Source organism: Taudactylus pleione, unplaced genomic scaffold (genome assembly GCF_031769625.1).
Source record: "Taudactylus pleione unplaced genomic scaffold, aTauple2 ptg000019l, whole genome shotgun sequence".
Classification (NCBI taxonomy): domain Eukaryota; kingdom Metazoa; phylum Chordata; class Amphibia; order Anura; family Myobatrachidae; genus Taudactylus; species Taudactylus pleione.
In genome coordinates, this window is record NW_028284421.1 from 30437754 (window position 1) to 30461355 (window position 23602).

The 23602-nt window shown below is 43.7% G+C and overlaps 1 protein-coding gene across 1 annotated transcript in view; it reads right to left on the reverse strand.

Annotated features, from left to right (window-relative positions):
- VPS13C (vacuolar protein sorting 13 homolog C) overlaps positions 1–23602 on the reverse strand; it is a 452448-nt gene that overhangs the window by 151671 nt on the left and 277175 nt on the right. Inside the window, exons 52-53 of the mRNA XM_088446402.1 lie at positions 13842–14071; positions 2193–2285 (exon numbers count right to left, since the gene is read on the reverse strand). Coding sequence (XP_088302528.1) covers positions 2193–2285; positions 13842–14071 — 323 coding nt within the window. The remainder of the gene's footprint in view (positions 1–2192; positions 2286–13841; positions 14072–23602) is intronic.

Here is a 23602-nt window from a genome sequence, read left to right on the forward strand (position 1 = left end):
ATAAGGAGCAGACAGAGACGCCACCAGCCGCTTGTGAGGCGGCATCACAGACTCCCCTTGCAACACTTCTGACAACTGCTGTACAGAGCTTGTTAACGAATTAACCCACGCAGGCTCATGAGAGACCTGAGGAGGGGAAACCGGGAGACTGTGGGGTAACATTAGTTGTCTCGGGAACCCCTGCATGGGTGACGACACCACTGACTGCTGGGACAAACCCATCTGAGTGAAGGCAGGCTGCGGAGCTAACTGGCCCACAAGGGTTGTAAGCGCTTTGGCAAAACAAGCCCAGGGCGGCTCCTGTACTGGAGCCGTGACCGTAATCGGTCGCGTCAACGAATAACACCGTCGTCGTAGCCCTTCCGCACTACCGTCCCCTCCGCTATAGGTACCTTGCATGTAGTACATAAAAGCTGGAGAGGAAAATCACTTTCAGACATAATGGTAAGTATGTGACCCCTCTCACTGATACTCGTTAGTATAGTGTGAGACCACCCTGCAAGCACCGCACCGCAAGGGCTTTAGCAGAAAGAACAGGTACAGTTAAATGCTGACAGATAGAAAATGAAGTACAGGCAGCAGACGCTAGTATAGCTCACATACAATGCAAAGAAATCAATTCCTGCACTATCAGCGCTGATCCTCAACTACGCAGACAGAGCCTGGTAGGACACAGCGCTGCATACACAGACCTTAATCCAACGGAGGAGAGGTATGCAGGGGGACCCAGACCTTCAGCATCCAGCAGCGCTCACCATGCTTTCCAAAGACGGCCACCGAGGAGCAGAGAGGAGGCCGGCCTTGGGAGGAGCGCTGCCACAGGGCCAGTCGGCGTGTGCAGAGAGGGCTGTCTGCAGCGGGGGAGGCGCCGGCTGTGAGACAGGGAAGGTGCGCTCCCCTGGCATGCATTTAACCCCTGAGACGCCGCAGCGCTACCGCTCTGCCGCGGTCCTGCTGTACCAGGGGGGTAGTGGAAGCGCAGATTAGAACCTGGCTCCACGCTGCAGCCAGTCCCCAGGGAGCCCCCTGCCTGGGGACTCTGGACCATGTATCAGCGGGGACCCACCGCGGGACCCCGCTGCTTACCTTGCTGACCCCCTTGATTCCGGCCATGGTCCTGAACATCTGGGGTCACCGCTAGCTGTGACCCCAGATGCCTACCAGCATCCCCGGATCAGTACCGGCGTTCTGGTACCGGCGGGGGTGTAGGGAAGACAGCATGGACGTCAGAACTGACTGTCCATGCTGTACTTCCAGATGTGCAGCCACAGCTGCATTGAAGAAACTTCAGGGGCTCTTCATAGCCCCCCTCTAACAGGTGCATCCGACTCCGGCCGGGCACCAAACGAAACTGAGATGCCTTGGCTCGGGGGCGGGGTATAGGAGGGGGACCCTAGTGCATCCTGGGAGGCTGAAACTTAACTCTATGGTGCCCGATGCCTGACGTCATCACCTATACCCCAAGGTATCCTGTGGATACCCTACCCTATGGACCCTGAAGTAGAAATTACAATAGATGAATAATTATACCTCAATAGGTACATTAAAGCACAGGTTTTGTGTTATGTCAATAGGATTAAAAACACCAAAAAAATTAACAAAATTGTGGAGAACAAATACTTAAAAATATTGCATATCACCTGGCAAGACAAGACTATTCAAAATCCAATCATGTTATACTATTGAAAAGTAAATATTAGTATAAGTAGATAATTATGGCAAAGTTGGGCATTTCTGCATGATAATAGTATGAATAATATTTGGTGGTGTATCCCCCTCTCTCCTTGTTATTCTCCCCTCTAACTTATGATGCAATGAAACAATGTACAAATGTGTCCTCACACCTAGCCTCAAAACACCATGCGGCACGTGTGAGCTGCGCCAAGCAGTGTGGCGTCTTTTCGCTTGAATGTGCATCTTAGTCACAAAGCGATGTAACATTACCGCTTCAATCGCACACAGATATACAAGTGTTGGATATCAAATTAGATCAGTGCAGTCTCGTTAAGCAGTTTTTTCACATCGTGTTGCGAAAAAAACACTTGCATCAAAATGCACCAAATTCCAATACAAACAAGAGCATCAAGTACAAATCTATAGCTAATATTCTGTATAGCACATGTACAGTCATACTGTAGCATTGCTGGTACATTAACGAAAAACGGATTATATAAACACAATTTTAAGCTTACCTTAATAATGACTTCTTCCACAACAAGGCTGGCCTTCTGGTTACCCGTTACATCTGTTGTGCTTTCCAAGTGCAGTGAGCAGGGCTGCAAAACCTATTTGACAATACATTTTTGAGATACTATGATTGGAAAAAATTTTATTTGAGGAATCCTAATATGAACTAATGTCATCTGTGGGAGCTAGGATAAATGATGTCCTCTAAGTAGTACATAAGTAACTAATCAACAGAACATGTGCATTAAAACCTGGGGCTGACTAAAAAGTCCTCAAATAACTTTCAGTTGGTCTGGTAACAGTGAAGGACATAGAATTCAAAACCGCAACCAGTCTGTTTGTACGAATGACTACTGGGATATTAGACACAACGTTCCTCTAAAATTTCTCAAAGTGTTTTTTAAATGCAAAAAAAATATCGTTAACATACAAACTTATTTGTTGACAGTAGAAAAGATCCTACAGGTCAATTTCTTCTGACATTTTTGTGTTTTGATATTATTTATTTTTTTTCATTATTTTAGATTAAAGTTTTAACAAAAGCTACTGTATATACATTCATGCGTTGTATGAGTTCTCCCCAAAACAACTAGAAAAGACTATTCCTTCCATTTTGAAGATCTGTCTCACTATTTGGAAAATCCCATTTAAAAAAAAAAATAATAATAATTAAATATATATTTATACATATACACACACACACATATATATATATATATATATATATATATATATATTTATTTATTACCTTCCTGAACTAAAGTAATACAGATGAAGTGGAGCAAGCACTAAAATTTGCATTTAACATGGAATGACTTCATTGAAGTAATGAGCATGGTCATTGTTTTGTGTGTTCCCCAAAGAAAAAAAACTTTCTGAAATCCATTGCAATACAATTTCCTGCCACCAGATGGCACCTTAACAGATTTATAGTGAAAGGCCAGCTCAGGCTATCTAGCATAGAGCAACATGGAGAGCACAACTGGAGAAGAAGAACTGGTTGTCTATAGGGTACAACTAGATTAGTCAAATGCTGTTCTACATTTACTTCTCTGGCGCTTCAATGGAAAATCACTACAAAAAAATAAAATGTCTGTAAATTGCCTGGTATGTTGTAGCTGAGGTAATTAGCACAGATCGTGATTGGGCGATGCTAGATCCAAGTGGCCGAGAAGGACCTCTGATGTCACAACCATGTGACCCACGACGGCAAGGGGAGGGGTAAGGCCTGTGAGCTAGCACTTTTACTATCCGTGTGGACAGAGTGGGAATACTAGTTTGTGGCGAGAGAAGCGTACCACTGTGCCCGAAGCATGGCGAACGAAGCGAGCCCCCAAGGGTACAATTTGGGTGCCATGTTCTGAACCTTGGTCCTTCCCCTACCATTGTGGGTCACATGATTGTGACATCAGAGGTCCTACGGCCCACTTCACTTTAGACCTAACCATCACTGTCAAAGCCATTTCACATGTGTTGCTTTTCTTGAGTGTGGGGCGGGTCCCCTATATGGGGATTATTGTTTGTGTTACTGATGGGGACTATTTTATATATATATATATATATATATATATATATATATATATTAATATTTGATAAACTGGAAAACAGAATTTTGGGGGAGTAATTAATTCTGTTATATCTTTAAAGCCGAGCAGGGTTCAAGTTGCGCCAAAGTGCTTTTCAGCATGGGGTTGGTAGCCTCAAGAAGGCGGGGAGGCATCAACCCTGTGTAGACCAGCAAGTAAACAGTTTCCACCATAGGGAATTAATTATAGCGGAAACCATCACAGGCTGACGTGTTCTGGATTTGGCTGATGAGAAGGAGGTGTCATGGTGTTCTTGTCTTCATTATTTCCCTTTTATTAAATAGTGCTGCATCTGTAGGCTCAGCAGAGGTCACCTAAAAACTTGCAGATCTATGCTATGTAGCCACTTGTGTGTTTTCTGCCAGTGACCTCGGCTCAGACCACAGAGGTCGAGTCAGTCATTTAAAATTATTTAAATTTTTTATTAGGGATTGCATCTGTCATTCAATGTAAACTGCAGTTCTCATGCTGGCCATACACATAGCGATATTTTACCTGATCTGGCCAATTCCGACACATTGGAACGACAGATCGTGTAAAATATGGCCAAATCGTGAGTAAATCGTGAGTCCCCACTCACGATCACGATGCGATGCGCGTCTCCGCTGGTCGCACATCGCATCTTCAGATCTGCCGTGGAGTAGGGCAGATCTGACAATCTAGGACACGATGCACTGTGAAAGTCTGGATGCAGGAGAGATCGTTTGAAGATTGGACACCAAATTGTGTGCAGATCGTGTGCAGAGCTGCCGGGGAGAGTTTCAAGGGAAATCGTACACAAATCGTACGCATCGGCTGATCGTGTGTAGATCGCCATGTGTGTGGCCACCTTCACTTTAACTTCATATCTAAAATGATTAAACAACAAACCACTTAGTTAGCTATGGTATTGAGATAGAAGATAGATAACGGCCTGCGCTGTCCTGATTTGTATGCTGCCTCTACTATTATATGATCATAAATAGAAAAAGAGGTTTTAGAGCACAATTAAATGTCCCTCTTCTGTGGTGTATTGTGTGGGTGGCTGTATGCGGACTACTTTAGTTTAATAATATCTTGGTGTGCATTATAGACAAACTTTCCTATTTCTATAAGCACTGTACAGTTAAGCTCACTATGTGGCAAAGTCTTCCAATCTCTACAAGTCCTTCTGAGATCAAGAATAGAAATGCACTTGTAATAGTATATAAGGGGTTAAAGTAATATAAACAGAAAGAAGGGTGGGCACCTAGGCAAAGTGTTTCAAGGAGACTCATCTACAGCAGGTATAGGAAAATAAACATAGGTAGGTGAACGTGTGAGTACAGTACTGTGTGTGTTGAGAAAGAGGGCATTTTTTAATTAATCACATGAATTCTATAATAAATAAAATAAAAATGAAGACAAATGAGTACTTAAGCCATATTATTAAGATTACCGGTCCAAAATGTTTTAAATTTGAATAACTATAATCTCCATCTCTGTATCTCAGATTCGTTTGTTCTAATACTAAAACAATACTGCAATGCAATGAAGAATTACAGTTATTTTAGTGAAATATCTATATATCTATTGAATTCTAATGTCTAATGTTCATATACAGTCAGGTCCATAAATATTGGGACATTGTCAGAATTTTCATATTTTGGCCTCTATTCACCACCACAATGGCTTTGAAATGAAACAAACAAGATGTGCTTTAACTACAGACTTTCAGATTTAATTTGAGGGTAATTACAACCAAATCAGGTGAACGGTGTAGGAATTACAACGGTTTCTATATGTGCCTCCCACTTTTAAAGGGGCCAAAAGTAATGGGACAAACTAAACAATCCTAAATCTAACTTTCACTTTTTAATACTTTGTTGCAAATCCTTTGTAGGCAATTACAGCCTGAAGTCTGGAACGCATAGACATCACCAGACGCTGGGTTTCATCCCTGGTGATGCTCTGCCAGGCCTCTACTGCAAATGTCTTCAGTTCCTGCTTATTCTTGGGGCATTTTCCCTTCAGTTTTGTCTTCATCAAGTGAAATGCATGCTCAATCAGATTCAGGTCAGGGGATTGACTTGGCCAATGAATAACATTCCACTTTTTAGCCTTAAAAAACTCTTTGGTTGCTTTTGCAGTATACTTTGGGTCATTGTCCATCTGCACTGTGAAGCGCCGTCCAATGAGTTCTGAAGCATTTGACTGAATATGAGCATATAATATTGCCCGAAACACTTCGGAATTCATTCTGCTGCTTTTGTCAGCAGTCACCTCATCAATAAATACAAGGGAACCAGTTCCATTGGCAGCCATACATGCCCACACCATGACACTACCACCACCATGCTTCACTGATGAGGTGGTACGTTTTGGATCATGAGCATTTCCTTTCCTTCTCCATACTCTTCTCTTCCCATCACTCTGGTACAAGTTGATCTTTGTCTCATCTGTCCATAGGATGTTGTTCCAGAACTGTAATGGCTTTTTTAGATATTGTTTGGCAAACTCTAAACTGGTGTTCCTGTTTTTGAGACTCACCAATGTTTTACATCTTTTGGTGAACCCTCTATATTCACTCTTGTGAAGTCTTCTCTTGATTGTTGACTTTGACACATATACACCTACCTCCTGGAGAGTGTTCTTGATTTGGCCAACTGTTGTGAAGGGGTTTTTCTTCACCAGTGAAATAATTCTTCTGTCATCCACCACAGTTGTTTTCCGTGGTCTTCCGGGTCTTTTGGTGTTGCTGAGCTCTCCGGTGCGTTCTTTCTTTTTAAGAATGTTCCAAACAGTTGATTTGGCCACACCTAATGTTTTTGCTAACTCTCTGATGGGTTTGTTTTGATTTTTCAGCCTAATGATGGCTTGCTTCACTGACAGTGACAGCTCTTTGGATCTCATATTGAGAGTCGACAGCAACTGATTCCAAATGCAAATGTCACACCTAGAATCAACCCCAGACCTTTTACCTGCTTAATAATGAAATAACGAGGGAATAGCCCACACCAGTCCATGAAATAGCTTTTGAGTTGATAATCCCATTACTTTTGGCCCCTTAAAAAGTGGGAGGCACATATAGAAACCGTTGTAATTCCTACACCGTTCACCTGATTTGGATGTAATTACCCTCAAATTAAATCTGAAAGTCTGCAGTTAAAGCACATCTTGTTTGTTTAATTTCAAAGCCATTGTGGTGGTGAATAGAGGCCAAAATATGAAAATTCTGACAATGTCCCAATATTTATGGACCTGACTGTATACTTTTTTGAACATCCTATTATTGTGCTTTACAACTGGGAACAAAACAGTAATAAATCGAGATAGGTTATTAACAGACTGACAGGAGAGGTAAGAGGGCTCTGATCCCAATCTTACAATCTGTAGGATGACATGAAGTTCAGCCAGATTGCAAAAGTAATAAGCATATGGTGAACTATATGATCCGGTCACACAGCAAGTGACAGTATAGCCTGCCACTTACTATATAATAAAGTACTTCACAAGCTTTCCTCACTACTTGCTGCCCCTCATACCATCTTAAACTATTACTTTCGGCTACGTTTTCTTGTTTTAACAGTAATAAGGGGTCTATTCAGCATTAGTGCCGATGTTATCCCGAATATTTTCGGGCAACATTGACACAATAATTTTTATATTATCATAATTTATTTCCCTGTTATTCAGCAATAAACTGCAAAGTTCCAGAATGCATTGTTTCCGGAAGTCCGAAAACAAAACCTCCTTTTTCTTGTTCTGCGCATATCCAGTCACGTACTTACTTAACTTTGACAATAGTCTCCTTCCCCGCAGTGTGACGACCAACAAGTATATGTCCAGCTCCATACTCCCAAAACTGTCTAAATTGATTAAAATGTGTACCTAGGCTTTATATTAGTCTGTATACTTTTATATTTATGTGTTTTTATATATAACATTTATATATAAATTTTATATATAAAAGCACATAAAACAGGATTTTGGTACTTACCGATAAATCCCTTTCTCCGATTCCACAGGGGACACTGGAGCTCAAGACAGTGGGGTATAGACGGTGGTAGAGTAGAGCCTGGCACTTTAAATAATTTAGAAGTGTGACTGGCTCCTCTCCCTCTATGCCCCATCAGCCCCAGTTTAAGAACTGAGCCCGAGAGGAGACGGAGGACAACAGGAAAACGAGGAGAAGGAGAAGACCACAGAACGGAACAATACCGACTGAAGGAGAACAGAGGAAACCACTGCAGGGAACACATGCAGTCACACAACTATATAAAGACCCACAACAGGCAGGTACGCCGCGCCAGGCGGGCGTCCGGTGTCCCCTGTGGAATCGGAGAAAGGGATTTATCGGTAAGTACCAAAACCCTGTTTTCTCCTTCATCCACTAGGGGACACTGGAGTTCAAGACAGTGGGGACGTCCCAAAGCCAACCTCCCGGGTGGGAAGCACGGAGAACATGCCGACCCTTTGGCCAACCGAACAGGGACCGCATAGAACCGAAGGTTCAACGGAAGGCAAGAGCTGAGAATCAAGTGTCGTGAGCCAGGAGACAACCAGAACTCCGTGCGGAACAGACACAGAATACCACAACGTACAGTAATCGAATGGAATAAGCGGCTAGCGAGAAAACACCCTCAGATGAGAAGCATCAGAACACTGTAAACTCAGCTGAAAACAGACCAAGCCAGACTGTTGGGAGCAGAGAACTCCTACCCGATTCCATAGGAGAAGGGCAGTAACCCGAGAAGAAACCTCGAGGAAACCGTACCAGATTCGGAAACAGGAAGTTGCCACATTTTGCAGATAGCAGAATACCAGCACTGCTGGACATAACTCATATAGATAGAAGTATAACGATACCAATCTACAAAAACAGAGAGTCCACAGACTCCTCACAAAGAGTATAAGGTAAAAGTCAACTACTACAAAGTTGTTAACCAGCGGAAGGATGAGACCATAGAAATCTCCAACGAGTGGAGATCACCCTGGGCATGAGGTCGAGGCGGCTTCGAGAAGATTGAGATTACAATACCTTCCAGAGGGTCAGACCGCAGTACAACCCATTCTGAGAACAGGAATAAACCAGCAACTGAAACCCTGACGCTAAAGAGAAAACAACGGACAACTTCCAACATGATGGAAGTGCATAGGTAGTAGTAACTGCTGGCCTGAACATAGCATGAAAACAACCAGGAAGATACCAGTCAGGTACCTGTCAGTATGATAAAAATATCAACAGCTACTGAACAGGAAACCCACCAGGCCCCCTGAGTGGAACATAGTGACTGTCACACTTCTATGTAAAGATGTGCAGTAGCCCAGAGATGTGCTTTGGTCCATAACGCCAACAGATTCTAGTAGAATTGGTTCTCAATGTTGTAACTATGCACCCACACTCCAGGAAAATTCTAAAGTGTAGAGCCAACTGATTAAAAGAGCGGATGGCTGCTAGGAGGCAGTAAGGGAGAAGAACTCTCTGTATGTCAGTTTACATGAAATAGGAGCCTCTACCGAGGCATTAGTGGGTAAGCTCTCACCTGTGAGCGACCAGAAGCCCTCTGGCCCGAAATGTAGAATGTCACTGACCTGTTGTATCGCAAAGCAACCCGCCACATTAGGAATAGAGAGTAGCTTCAGTGGGCTAAGACCAATGCCCTACAGCACGTACTTCAGTCTGGAGATGTGCAGTAGAAAATACTGTGGAAACTAGCAGAATGTTAGTGGAGACAAGAAGGTCGTAAAACAGGACTCTATACCTGAGCCTGTTCCATTAGAGACGTGTATCTGTAGATTATACTTATACCCCAAAAACGGTCTGCTAGTTTAAGTATCCTTACATAAATATTTACAATGTGTATTATGCCCACCAATCTAATATAACCCAGGTCTGTCCCTGCCTAAATCGGTAGGTGGCCCTAGGCCTTCAAGATATGAATTGTACCTAAGGGCCCTTTAGACTCATTCTATTGAGATATACGACAATAATATGGAGTACCGGAATCGATACTGAGAAGGGTACCTGTACTTAGACATAGAACTCGTTAGTTATCCCAAGCAAAGAAGGGAGATAGCAGTAGTGATAACCCCAGTAGGGTTAAACAGAAAACAGGTTTTTGTTTCCCAATTATTAGGAAATATACATACAAGTAATGGGCGTCTTACAAGTTTGCTACCAAGTGCATCACTGTAATGATAATAGGTCTCCCGAAACGGGGCGCCATAGATATAGACTAACATGAACCGAGCTATATAAGTATATATCCTTATATACATGTGACATGTCTAGGGTCCATACTAGAAGCAATGCCTTAGGAAATTGTGACTATCACTATGTAAGCTGCAGCACATGACTTTAGATTATAGAGCCACCATATAATATGTATGGATATAGCCTACAGCTTCTGGTAATCCCTGGCGGCTTCCCATGCGTGGTATTATAGGTAACCTAATGCTTGTGGAAGTAGAGGCCTCCTACACATATACATGTATATACACACAACCCAATCCCCCGGGAGAGATCGTGTTAAGCGGAGTTATTGTACCATCTACCGCATCAGGAGTCCAGCCTCCAATCTCAGCCTTCTATCAATATGCTAGGTATCAGACATAAAACTGATAAGAACAGATCCTACCCCTGCTCTTATGGTAAGGATAAGAAGCGATATCCACATATGCATACCTACATACAAATTTAGTAGGTGACGATAATATTGTAAAATTAGAACATGAGCAAAAATTAAAGCCATGGAAGGAACTGAGCCCAAGGACAAAATTCACTCCAGCATGTATATGTTCTACTGCAGGGCTAGTATAAAATACAATATACATATTACATATATATACACACACACATATACATACCATACACGTGGCTTACCCCCACGCAGGGGGACTGCTCATGTACCGCGTGTTGCCGTCACTCTGCTACTGCGCAGGGGCAGGATGTGTTAGCTGCGTGCTGTCCCAGACTGGTTTCGATCCTGGGACCCTTCTGTTACAGGTGTACTCGCCTTAGCAGGTGAGCCATTTTAGCGCCAGAATAACCCATTTTTCGAAGTGGGAATCAAAAAGACCACCTCAGTGCTGTGAGGCAGCAATGCCACGTTACTAACCTCTTCCTGTATGTGCTGCCGAAGGGAACACATGAGAAATAAATAGATGCACATATGCATACCTTCTAAGGTAAGCACAGAAAGCTGGTGAAAGGTTTTAAGACCAGCCTATAATGTAGTATATGTGCTGCCACATATATGCATGGGAAGATACTGCCCCTCTTTAAGGCGAGCCCATGTGAGGCATAAGCCTGGGGATGGGACGCCAAAATGTGCTAACCCTGGGTGAAGGGTATGCTATAACCATAAGTTCTGGCAGCAGCACCAGAACAGTAGAGCTAGTACACCATGAGGCTATGATACTTCACAGGCTAAGATACCAAGCCATTAGATTAAGCTAGGCGCCCTTTGTTATAGAACGAAGGGAAGCCTGCCAAGCGGCGCTGCATTGGCGGGACTGTCGTCAACCCCTCGCTTCTAGCTGTGATGCATCGATTGAACTGGCCTCTTTCAGAACCGCCTAACGTGGTGTTATGGTGCAAAAGGGAATTGGGCTAGTTCCCATACAGCTAGCAACCAGCTATCCACTGTAGCTAGCACTAAACTCCCGTCATACAAGGACAGGGCGTCCCCTACCTTTTGCGCTGAAGCACACCCAGTGTGGTAGGCATAAGAGACCCACGCTAAAGCACTCCCTGCTGCAGGTAGTGCACTGAGCTATCATGCTTGTGTGCAGTAGTAACTACAGTCCTTAAAAGGGAAACAGGGGGCGCTGTTTGTTCATGAATACCGCGCTGTACGTGTGCAAACTGCTACACTCCAGTCAGCACAGCGCTGCTAGCCCCCTTAATAGTATAAAGCGGTGATGCTGTCCTGCTGTGACAGGAGTGTGATGGTCATACAGCACTGCATCAGGGAGCTGCATTGTGCTGGTATAATGTAAGGCTATTAGCCCTATGTTATAGCTAACAGGGAAGCCTGCTCAGCCCAGCCAGGAGCTTCGGGACGCGGCATCTCCTCCTGAGATTTAGATGGGGAGCGTTGCTAATTTTTAAGACCAGCCTAAGCAAAGACAGTGCTGCCTGCACCGGGAGAACATACAAACTCCACACAGCAAGAGCCGTGGAGAGATCCGAGCCCTGCGCTGATACTTATTTGTAGCTGGCCCTATACTCCTATCTCTACTTTTGTGCTAGCAGCACTCCCAGCGTGGGAGAAGGAGGGAGTCGCGTAGGATACCCATGCTAATTAACCCTGTTGCAGGAGTTAGGAGGCAGCCGTGCTCTTCAGGCGCTGGTCTGCACTGCACCTTTAACCAGCGGCAGGCAGTGGTACAGATGGCGCAGCTATTATGCATGACGCGCCCTTCCCTAAAATCCCGGCTATCAGTGTGTGCGCGCGCGCGTGCACTGTAAGGCTCGCCTCTGCCCACTTACTAGGAAAGAGTGGGCTGGGCGTAATGTAGGGAAGACAACCTTCCTCCCGGCCCTTCTGAGCGGGGTACGGGAGTCATCAGCAGACACATTTATAAGGCTGGGCCCCTCAATAAGGGAAGCCTCTTTACGCGGGTACTCCTTACCAAGGATCGCGCTGCTTGTGAGCGCTGCACTGCCTCTGTAGAGGGACACGTCTGGCCTCCTGAAGCCGGCCATTACACCAGATGGCAGGACCTCGCCTGTGCTGCACTATTTAGTGAGCAGCGGTGCGGCGTCTGTCATTTGTGTGATCTTACTCACACCTGGCTGCCCCGCTGGTTGGGCTGTTGTGCGCCCGCAATTAGGGCCGCGAAGGGGGCGTGGCTTTGCCCCGAGTGCGGCCGCCTTTAATAATGGGGGGGCTGCTGCTGCCCGCTCTAGAAGCGGCAGGATGCCCTCCCAGGTACCTCTGAGGTCCCTTCACGGGGGGACTAATGCAGAGTATGTCTGCGCAGCAGCGCTAACGGACCGGCAGACCGCGCTGCTCTCAGATGAGGGCTTAGAGCACGAGCCCGACTCCATCCCCTCGTTAATAGGAGGGGGATGGCTAGGAATAAGCCATAGACCCGGACGCTGACTGTCGAGTGCAGCGGCAGGTCTAGTCAGCAGCTCCGACACCACCACTTTCACTGGCAGGGGGAAGGAGCAGTGTGTGACAGCCATGCAGTGTGCGCTGTCCCTGAGCCCAGCGTTTTGGCCCACCACTCCAGCTAGTCAGGAGTAGTGGGATATACTTACGGACTGCTGCGGCCGGGTTGCTGGGCTGGGGGGCAAATGAGGAAACCCGGACACGAACCGGTTTCAGTTGTGGCGGGTCCTCATGGAGTCCGATGACTCTGTTTAAAGTCCCCCCTCAGGGTCACCGGACACAGACTGCAGTAGCCGTGTGGTGCCCTCCCGGCGGCTCCCACGTAGCAGGCAGACTGCCACAGTAAGCAGCCTGCCTGTCCTCAGTGCTTGTAATAAAAGCTTAAAATATAATTATATGAGAAAGGCTGGAGACAGCCTGATGTGCGACCGGCTCTCTCGGGCACATTCTAAAAACTGGGGCTGATGGGGCATAGAGGGGGAGGAGCCAGTCACACTTCTAAATTATTTAAAGTGCCAGGCTCTACTCTACCACCGTCTATACCCCACTGTCTTGAACTCCAGTGTCCCCTAGTGGATGAAGGAGAAATATAACAGCACATAACTAGAAATGTACTAGCCAGTGTAGGGGTTGGTGGGAAGAGGTGGGCAGAGAAGGGCTGTGGGGAGGGAGTAGGTGGAGCAGCTGTAAAGGGGAATATCTCTGTGCCTGGCCCTGTGGTAACCCTGCTCCCTACAATCCAGTACACATACTGGTGCTCCCACCGTTCCGGCTCCTATGCATGAGAGCTTACAGTTACATTCAAAAAAGTAGTTAGTAAAAGGTTACAGTGTAAATTAATTAATGGAGCCAACTTACATCAATTAAACAGATTGTAACATATATAGAACTGTATCGTTACTTTCAGTGAAGTCATGAACGCCAGCTTTACTACTCAGCTTGAAATTAAAATAATCTTGTTCCGTAAAAGAAGAAACATTCATACCGTAGTGATATCGCTGCCCCTTAGCTGCCGGAGAAAAGGACAGGCCAAAACTTTCAATTCTTTTACAATGGCTGTCATCTTCTTCTCGGAGTTCACGTCTGAAAGAGTACAATTGCCCTGAAAGGACACTGCTAAAGCAGGAGCATCTGCTTTTGTCAAGTTGGCCACAAAAACTATCTCAGGATCCATAATCAATGCTTTTACATTCAATTTCTGAGGTTTTGCAAGTTCTAAAAGAAAAGAAAATGTAACAAGGCACTTTAATTACAGAATGTACTAGAAAAAACACGTGTGATATATGGTCAACTAATATATTTTTATTTGTATAATCTTACTCAAGTCAATGAATATGAAACTGATTAAAAGTTGTAACAAGTCATATCAATCACCACTCACAGCAGAAAAAGAGGATAAAAGAATTAAAACGAAAAGAAAGGAAGGTTCCTGAACTGTTGACAACTGATATGATTGTACACCAGTGACTGCGGCTTCCAGTACATGTACTCACTCTGCCTGATCCAAATAATTGTGACATAAGATAAATAGGTTGAACCCACTTTAATGCAATGATGTAACTTGCCACTGCTATGAAAAATAAATATAAAACTTCATATGATTTGATATCACAATGTGATGAAACACTAGTGGTTTGAGCAATACTTTATTTAATAAAATCATTGTGATTGAATAAGCAAATTTTATACAGAATGTTATTCCAGTGAAAAAAAACCCCATTTGTGAATGTGACATAGGTGTGAAAAGGATGCTAAAAACAAAACCACCTTGCCTAAAAATGATAAAAATTCCACAAAATGATATCAAACACTCATTATTAGACTAAGGCCCGTATTCAATGTGGGAGCGAAATGTCCGTGCTGGACTTTTCGCTCCACATCAGAGTTTTGTGGGGATAAAGGACCTCATTCAGTCGGTCGTTGCGGCCGCACGGTCGTAAGGAAAAAGGGGCCGGATATACAAATGATGCACTCGCAAGTTGTGTCCTTAAGATCGGATCGTTAGCTGGCCGACCAAGGGGAGGATGCGGCCGTAAGACAAAAAATACGCCCCCTTCTCATATGCATTACACATCATCTCCGGCCATATAAGGATTAATCGAGACCATCAGAACTGGTCGTAGAGCTTAAGGTTGATCATACCCTCTCTTAAGCACTACGATCAGGTCAGTGTACAAACCACCCATGTCACGTGTGCCATGACACTACTTTGTTAATTATGCACTCCCATTTGCATAATTAGGCACGCCTGCGTTCGGATCTCCACTCTCCCGTTTTCAAGCACCTTTCCCTGTTACCACCCACAAACGCCTCATTCTGTCACTCAAACTACCGACCTGGCTGTGTTCAAGGAGAGAGAAACTTCTGACCGTAGCAGCTAGTTTGCGCACGCGCATTGCGAACTTTATGCATGCGCAGTTTAGCGAACATCGGTGGCGTACGACCGTGCGGCCGCAACGACCGACTCTGAATGAGGTCCAAAGTATTGGGCGCGCGCCCGCTTTATCCCCGTATTCAATTTGGAGCCGGAGAAAATAGGAGCCTGGGGAAAGGTAAGTATCGGGAAAAATAGGGGAATTTTCGGGAATTCATCCAAGGACCCCCCTAATGATGTCCAGACATGGGGGATCACTGTGGGTACCGCCGTTTAGCCCTGCAGAATGTGTTCTGCATTTTTAAATGGCCGCGGCAGGTGTTTTTTTCCCGACATTGAGGAAGTGTTGCAGAAGAGCACTTCGCTTTTTTTTTCGTTTTTAAAAGTGATCCCATCAAATTTGGGGTACATGAAAATGAGTACTAGCATATTTTCAAGTCCCTAATCTAATGTTTTTTAAATTCTGCAAAAATGCACCTGACGCTAATAGCCTAGTCTAGAAAACAGCTGCCGCATACTTACAGAATAGCCCCGAACCTATTTCGCTATTTTTAAACACTGTTCCCCATTTTTATTTTTGTTACCCCAAAACTAAAAATTTTTTTTGGGGGTGTCCCTATTTTTTTTAAAACTTTTTTTGACATTACTTTTTAGGGGCTATTCCCAGGGATGCAGTTTATTTTTTTTTAAAGCCTGCACCCCTAAACCCCAATTCTGCACTTTTTTTCACCATGTAAAACATTTTGAAAAGATACCCCCATTTTTTTTCCAAGACTTTTCGAACTTGCTAAAAGTCTTTGAGATTGAATACGGAGATAATTGAAATAGGCGAAAATGAAAATTATCGCTGATTCCGACTTTTCGCAGCTTAACTGAATACCCCCCCTAAAGGTGGGTACACACTATACAGATATATCTGCAGATCGAGTGATCTGCAGATGATGGTTGATCATGCACACTGAACCACCATCTGTGCATGCCTGCAGGACCTGGCGACCAGGGGGCGTGTCCTGGTGGGCGTGGCCAGTCCTTCTCCTCGAGGCTGCCGCTGTGTGTGTACGGGCGGTCGGCCGATGGACAGATATGTCTGCAGACATATCTGTCCATCGGCTGTGCAGCACAGCCAATGCGAAATGTCGGTGATCACCGACGTTCACCGACATATTGTGGGTACACACTGCCCGACGGGAGGCAGATACATTGGCCGATCAATTGATCAGCCAATATATCTGTCAGTGTGTACCCAGCTAGACAGTAATGAGGTCAATTCCATGTTCACTGTATATGTAAAGCACGTTGCGTCCTAATGTAAATTAAAAAAAATTTCACTGTTGCCAGTGAGTCCCCAAAAATCATTATTTATTATATATAAGAAATTATCAAAGACACAACATCGGTTGCAGATCAGTCGATTATCTGAGTTCTGAGTAATCCTATGATCGCCAAACCGGCTCAGGTGCTAATCCGCCGCTATAGGTACAAAGATGCACCATCTGACATTGCGCAGAATAACATAGTTGATGAAATCAGTGCAATTGCGGAAAAAGACGCTAACCACCCCCCATTACCACCCAGGAATGCCCACCGAAATGGGCATCTGCTACCAAATTTGTGCAGTAAACATCAAGACGCATGCACGCTATCAGAGCCAAAATCACTCCAACTGACATCACTACTGATGTCAGTGGGGCCGGACTCAGACGGTAGGTGTTCCATCTGGCAGCCACGCCTCCGGCACGCCCACCAAAGGGGGCGTGCTGTCACTCACCATCGACAGCACGCCCCCTTTGGTGCGAGACCCATAACGACGGCTTGGCCGTCGTTATTCGGGTGTTGCGCATGTGCACGACTGAGCTCCCTCCGTCGTGCGCATGCGCAATTCAGCACCATCGACCCGCTTGCGAGCGTCCTGCGCTCGCGAGCGGGTCTGAATGACCCCCTTAATCCCAAAAACATTTCCACTGGATTTCAGCCCTGCCACAAAAGGACCAGCTGATATGTCAGTAATTCTATCATTAACACAGGTGAGAGTGTTGACAAAGACAAGGCTGGAGATCACTCAGTCATGCTGATTGAGTTAGAACAACAGACTGGAAGCTTTAAAAGGAGGGTGAAGCTTGAAACCATTGTTCTTCCTCTGTTAACCATGGTTACCTGCAAGGAAAGACGTGCAGTCATCATTGCTTTGCACAAAAGGGATTCCTCAGGCAAAGATATTGCTGCTAGTAAGACTGTACTTAAAACAACTATTTATCGGATCATCAAGAACTTCAAGGAGAGAGGATCAATAGTTGTTAAGAAGGCTTCAGGCCGCCCAAGAACGTCCAGCAAGCACCAGGATCATCTCCTAAAGTTAATTCAGCTGCGGGTTCGGGGCACCACCAGTGCAGAGCTTGCTCAGGAATTGCAGCAGCGATTTTAAAGCTGAAAGTTATTTTCTCTGATGAATCCACTTTCAGATTGTTTGGGGCATCTGGAAAAACGTTTGTCCAGAGAAGGAAAGGTGAGCGCTACCATCAGTCCTGTGTCATGCCGACAGTAAAGCATCCTGAGACCATTCATATTGCTTCTCAGCCAAGGGAGTGGGATCACTCACAATTTTGCCTAAGAACACAGCCATGAATAAAGAATGATACCAAAACATCCTCCCAAGAGCAACTTCTCCCAACCATCCAAGAACAGTTTGGTGATTAACAATGCCTTTTAAAGCATTATAGTTATCACTTTTGCCTCATGGCAAGGTGCTCCAAGTGACTCGGAGAACAAATCATCAAAATTTTGGGTCCATGGCCAGGAAACTCCCCAGACCTTAATCCCATTGAGAACTTGTGGTCAATCCTCACAAACAAAAACCCACAAATTCTGACAAACTCCAAGCATTAATTAGGCAAAAATGGGCGGCCATCAGTCAGTATGTGGTCCAGAAGTTGATTGACAGCATGCCAGGGCGAATTGCAGAGGTATTGAAAAAGAAGGGTCAACACTGCAAATATAGGGCGGTATTCAATTAGTTTTGCACCCACGGGAAAGTTTTGCCTGCCGGATTTCTCGCCGGCATCACATCTTTTCGACGCAAAAACTGATTGTGCGCGTCCCCGCTATTCGCCATATTCAATTGCAAAACACGCGAAAACGGCAAGCAGCGAATTCAGAACAGGCAAAAAGTGCTGTCAGAATTGGGGAAACCAGCCTGAACCCCCAAAAACATGCACTAACATTGGGGATCAATGTACATGTGTCCGAATAGCCCTAATAAAACTGTATGGGGTACTTAAGTTGTTTCTATAGCTTCTTATTAGCATATTTGCACAAGCGGTAAAGAATGGCATAAAGCTGTATTTTTAGATGAAAATAAGTAAACCTGTCAAATTTGGGGTACTTGAAAATGGGTGCTAGCATATTTTAAAGTCTCTAAAGTGAAGTTTAAAAAAAAAAACAACTTGAAAAACACACCTGTTGCAAGCACCTGCAATCCTAAAAACACCTAACCCATCCTAGCAGACCCCCAAGTCTATTTCGCTAGTAATTATACTTGTCCCCCCAACTTTGTGCTTTTTCACCCACAAAATTAAAGTACTTTTTTGGGGTGTTCTTAAGTTTCTCCGCAGAATTAATTTTGCTCAGTTGTCCTTTGGGGGGCTGTCCCAAGGGTTCTGAGAGGTTTCCCCACCTTTGCACCCCAAAATAAAAATTTTGTACTTCTTTTCACCTGCTATTCAGAGGCAAATCTTTTTTGGCTATTACATTGTATTGACTTTCCGCATATGCGAAAATCATCTGGAATTGAACACAGAGATAAGTTCCGACCTGGCGAAAAAGACACAAATCGGCGGTATTTTTTTGTGGAATACGGCTTTTCATTTGTAATTGAATACGGCCGATTGACTCTTTGCATAAACTTAATGTAATTGTCAATAAAAGCCTTTGACACTTATGAAATGCTTGTAATTTTACTTCAGTATACCATAGTAACATCTGACAAAAAGGTCTAAAAACACTAAAGCAGCAAACTTTGTGAAAACCAATACTTGTGTCATTCTCAAAACTTTTGACCATGGCTGTACACTACATGGGAGTTATTTGCTTAGGAGGGTATACATTTATTTTTGAAGATTTTATTATTTTGGGATTTTTAGAAAATATCATAAGTTTGCTCTTCTTTCAAGAAACAAAACTAAAAGCAAATGTGTGTAAAAAAAAATTTTCTAGCCGCTACTAAGTATTTTGCAGCTCTTGTTCAGCATTAATCCAACTTTCCAAAACAGTAAACAGCAGGAAACGATACATAGGTTTTCATAATAAAATCTGCACTTCAAAATGATATTGATATTGGATTTTTTTTTTCTTGTGTGTACCATGTTGAATGAAATGCATACAATGTATAGTAACAATATGGTAGCCCAAAAAAGCATACCATTTTGAAATCTGGGCTTGCATTATGAGTTTTTTGAAGTCAGGATAGGGATGGTCTCTGGGCAGAATTGGCCCTGACCAATCTGGTGCCCTAGGTAAGGTTTTAAGCTGGTGCACGAAATGTGGACGGGTTACTGTGCTTGCTGGACACCACCCAGAAGCAATGGTGTCCTAGGAGTTCTCCTATACAGCCTATGCCCAGGATAAGCTGTGTCTTTTTTAACACTTTCTGTAGTGCTGGGTGTAATTGTTTGGTGATCATCAGGCAATAACTACTAAGGAGGCACATCCTTTTAAAGAATGAGCAACCATCTTTGAAACGATGGTGACTCTGCGTATGCAGGTGCCATGATGAGGAAGTTTCCCCTTAACAATTTTGAGTTATATGGTGAAGACACGTCACACTCACACACCCTTAGCACTAAAGGGGTTTGTAACAGCTACTCCCACGTGTGTAAAGTGGCCTACGTGATATCTGAGGGAGATGGTCGGGGTCAATGTGTGAAGTGCACAATTGTAAAAATAAGTACTAAAAATGTACTTTGAAAGTGTGTGATATATTTTGCTCTCTGCGATATGGCTAATTTATTTTATTCTTTTATATATTTTGAGGTTCTTGAAAAATGTTTTGTACCATGTTGGTATTTCATACCTTGAGTTAATGATTTTGGTGATCTTATTAAAAACTTTAATTGCAAAAAACATGAAAGCGTATTTAACACCACATTTAATCTGACAGTGTAGGGGTTGCACAAAATGTATAAGGTAAATGTATTACTATATGCTCACAGGGAATCTGTATGAAATAATCCTGGTGGTCAGAATCCCAACAGGGTTAACATACTGACACTTGTTGGTCGGTATGCTAACCCTCCCCCTCTCCCTACCTTAACCCTCCCTCTTTGGTGCCTAAACCTAACCTCCTGCCCTAGTACCTGAACCGAACCTCCCCGCACCCTAAACCTAACCCTCCCCCCTTAGTGCCTAACCCTAACCTTTACCCATAAACCTAACCCTCTTCCCAACCTCGTTACTTACCCTCAGCATCCCGATGGTCGGGATGATGGCACCGCGATTCTGACCAGTGTCTGTATTCTGGCGCCGGTAATGTAAGCGCGGCATCCCGACCGCCGGGATGCAAAACGCATATCGCTCACAGTGTATAAGAAACAATGTATATAGGCTATACATTTAATAAATGTTATGTTCTACGTTCCTGTTGGTCTAGTGGAGAGGATGCAGACAAGAGTCCACAAGCTAGAGTCAGTGGGCTGCCAGAGGGACTTAGCCTGCTGCCTCCTGAGTTTGGATTAACTCAAGATGTACAGGAAGAGCTGATAGTTGCAGTGAGCTAACTTGTTCACTTTAGTCTATGGAGCCCATTTTCAGCCACTCCCCTTTGTCCATTGGGATAAATGTTAAATTGTGTAAAACGCCTACAACTGAATGCACGTGGACAGTAGATGTATTCAGCTGGATTGGTTACAGGGGCTGTGCCAGAATTGTATAACAGTAATTCCCAACTCCAGTACTCAAGTACCGCCAACTGGTCATGATTTATGGATTTCTTTAATCGTGCAAATAACTTAATTTTTTTTTTCTGGGTTAGTAATGATCACATCCCACAGACAGAAATCCTCAAAACATAACCTGTTGGGAAAAGTTGATGCTTGAGGTTGAGAACCACTGGCATAAAAGGAGGGTTCTGGGAGCTCAAATATTTCTAGTACCTTCAACAAGGAATAAACGCTCATTTCAGAGATATTTTACAGGAGCAAATAAACATGTTCTTGCTGTATCTGCCTGTATCCGGTATCTACCAGAGAAGCGCAAAATGTATAACTGTTCTCCAGCTGCCCTACAGTTGAGGCAAGGGTCTCCAAGCTCAAGTTCTCTGTCCATTGCAAAGTGTACCCCTGTACAATAGTAAGAAACCAATGGGGAATTAGCTAGCAGGTTTGTGAGGGCTAATTCCCTTATGATGTGTGGTCATACAGCTAAGTAACCACCAATACAAAGTAGTAAGCAATTCCAGGTGCCAGTGTAGGAACCTGGTGAACAAGCAGTACCAGGTGCCATAACAGATACCTGGAGGCAGCGAGTTACACATAAGTGATGCAGTGGGTGGAGTCAGCAGTATCAGGCAGGAAATGGTGGAAGGGAGTCTCTATACACCAGAAGTGGCAGAGTAAGTCCACTCAGGCTTCTCGGGAATAGGGTAACATCTCCACAAACTGTAATTAACCAACTGAGTAAGCTATTCCAGTCACAGGGTCATTCATTCTAATTTAGTAAGTATTAAATGATTTAATAATAATTCTACATGCCAGTAAAATCTGATTTTCTTACAGTATAAAATGCGTGTGAAGGTGCAAACCACTCCTGTCCATGCAGAGGACTACTGTACTCTATTTTACAATACATCTTTTATGGGATCCATTCAGAATGTCAACATAGACATAAGGTTAATGAGAACAAAAATAGGGGTTGAGATGGCTGCGCTAGAACTCCTAAACGCCTCTGGGATGCTGCCTGGGGATGAAATAACAGGGGTTCACCTTCCCTGTATAAATTAGTTGGAAAATAGAATTATCCCTGGCACTTCAGTATGAGGATCGTAAAAAAAGAATCAGTAACCATATATAAAAATGTATATGAAATTTATTACACAATTAGGTAAAAGGGCATTCAAAAATTATAAGTAAATATATAAAACAGCTACTACTAGTAGACAACATATAAAGACAAACCATATAAAACAAAAATTATGAGTTGCAGCCCTCAGTGGGTCGGACGAAGCCCGTAGTGCGGGCGAAACGCGTAGATCAAGTGAGGTGGGGGACATCTGGAGACGTGGTTCACACGTTCTCCACCCTTACAAGTTTGCCGGCAAATGACCTCTACCTCTACAGACACCCCTGACATACAAGGCATCGGGCTGTTTAGCCCCTGATTAAGGTACCGCTTTTATTGACTTTCTTTTACAATAAGACATTGGAGCAATACACCCCGGAGGGTGTTACACACTATGTGAGAGACCAAGAACTTAGCGCTATAGGTGCACTTCCTCATTACCGACCCACTAAGGGCTGCAACTCATAAGTTTTGTTTTATGTGGTTTGTCTTTATATGTTGTCTACTAGTAGTAGCTGTTTTATATATTTACTTATAATTTTTGAATGCCCTTTTATCTAATTGTGTAATAAATTTCATATACGGTTACTGATTCTTTTTTTACGATCCTCATACTGAAGCGCCAGGGATAATTCTATAGACATAAGGTTGACAAGGAAAATGTTGTATTTCACAAATGAAAAAGCACCAAAATGTATGAAATGCGTTGGAGCTATACCAAAGAATTGTGAACATCTTGCTCTCCAAGCCAAGAAAGCACCAGGCTACTTCTGGTTCCCTGTTCAGCCTGGTACACTTTGCCTTCATGCACACACCCGAGATACGCACAAATCAATTAGAAATGCAAATTCGCACTACTTGCAGTGAGAATGTGAAAATTTTGTCCAAAAAGTGAACAGGGAAAATAGCATGAAAAAGTGGGGAGACCATCCTGATTCTCAAAAAAGTGAAAATTTTGTTGTTAGCAGAATCATGTAGAATACAGTGGCCATAAGCACTGTACGCTTTTAAAAGGTGTCAAATCGCTAATTTGTGCATTTTTAAAAAAAAAAGTTAAATAAATGTAAAAAGCTGTAGAATTTTCTTTAATTACAAAGGAATTAAATGGAAATTGCAAACAAAAGTAGGAAAAAAAGAATCTTTTGGGATAATTTGAGGCAACTTATTAAAATGTCAAATTTCCCTGCTCAGGGAGGGGTGCGAACAAAAGAAGGCGAATTTACTCTAAAAAAGAAATGCGAGTTTGGAATTGAATTGCATATGTAATTCACAAGGCCAATTTGCAGTGATTTTACCTTGCAGGACCAAACTCGCACCTAACTGAA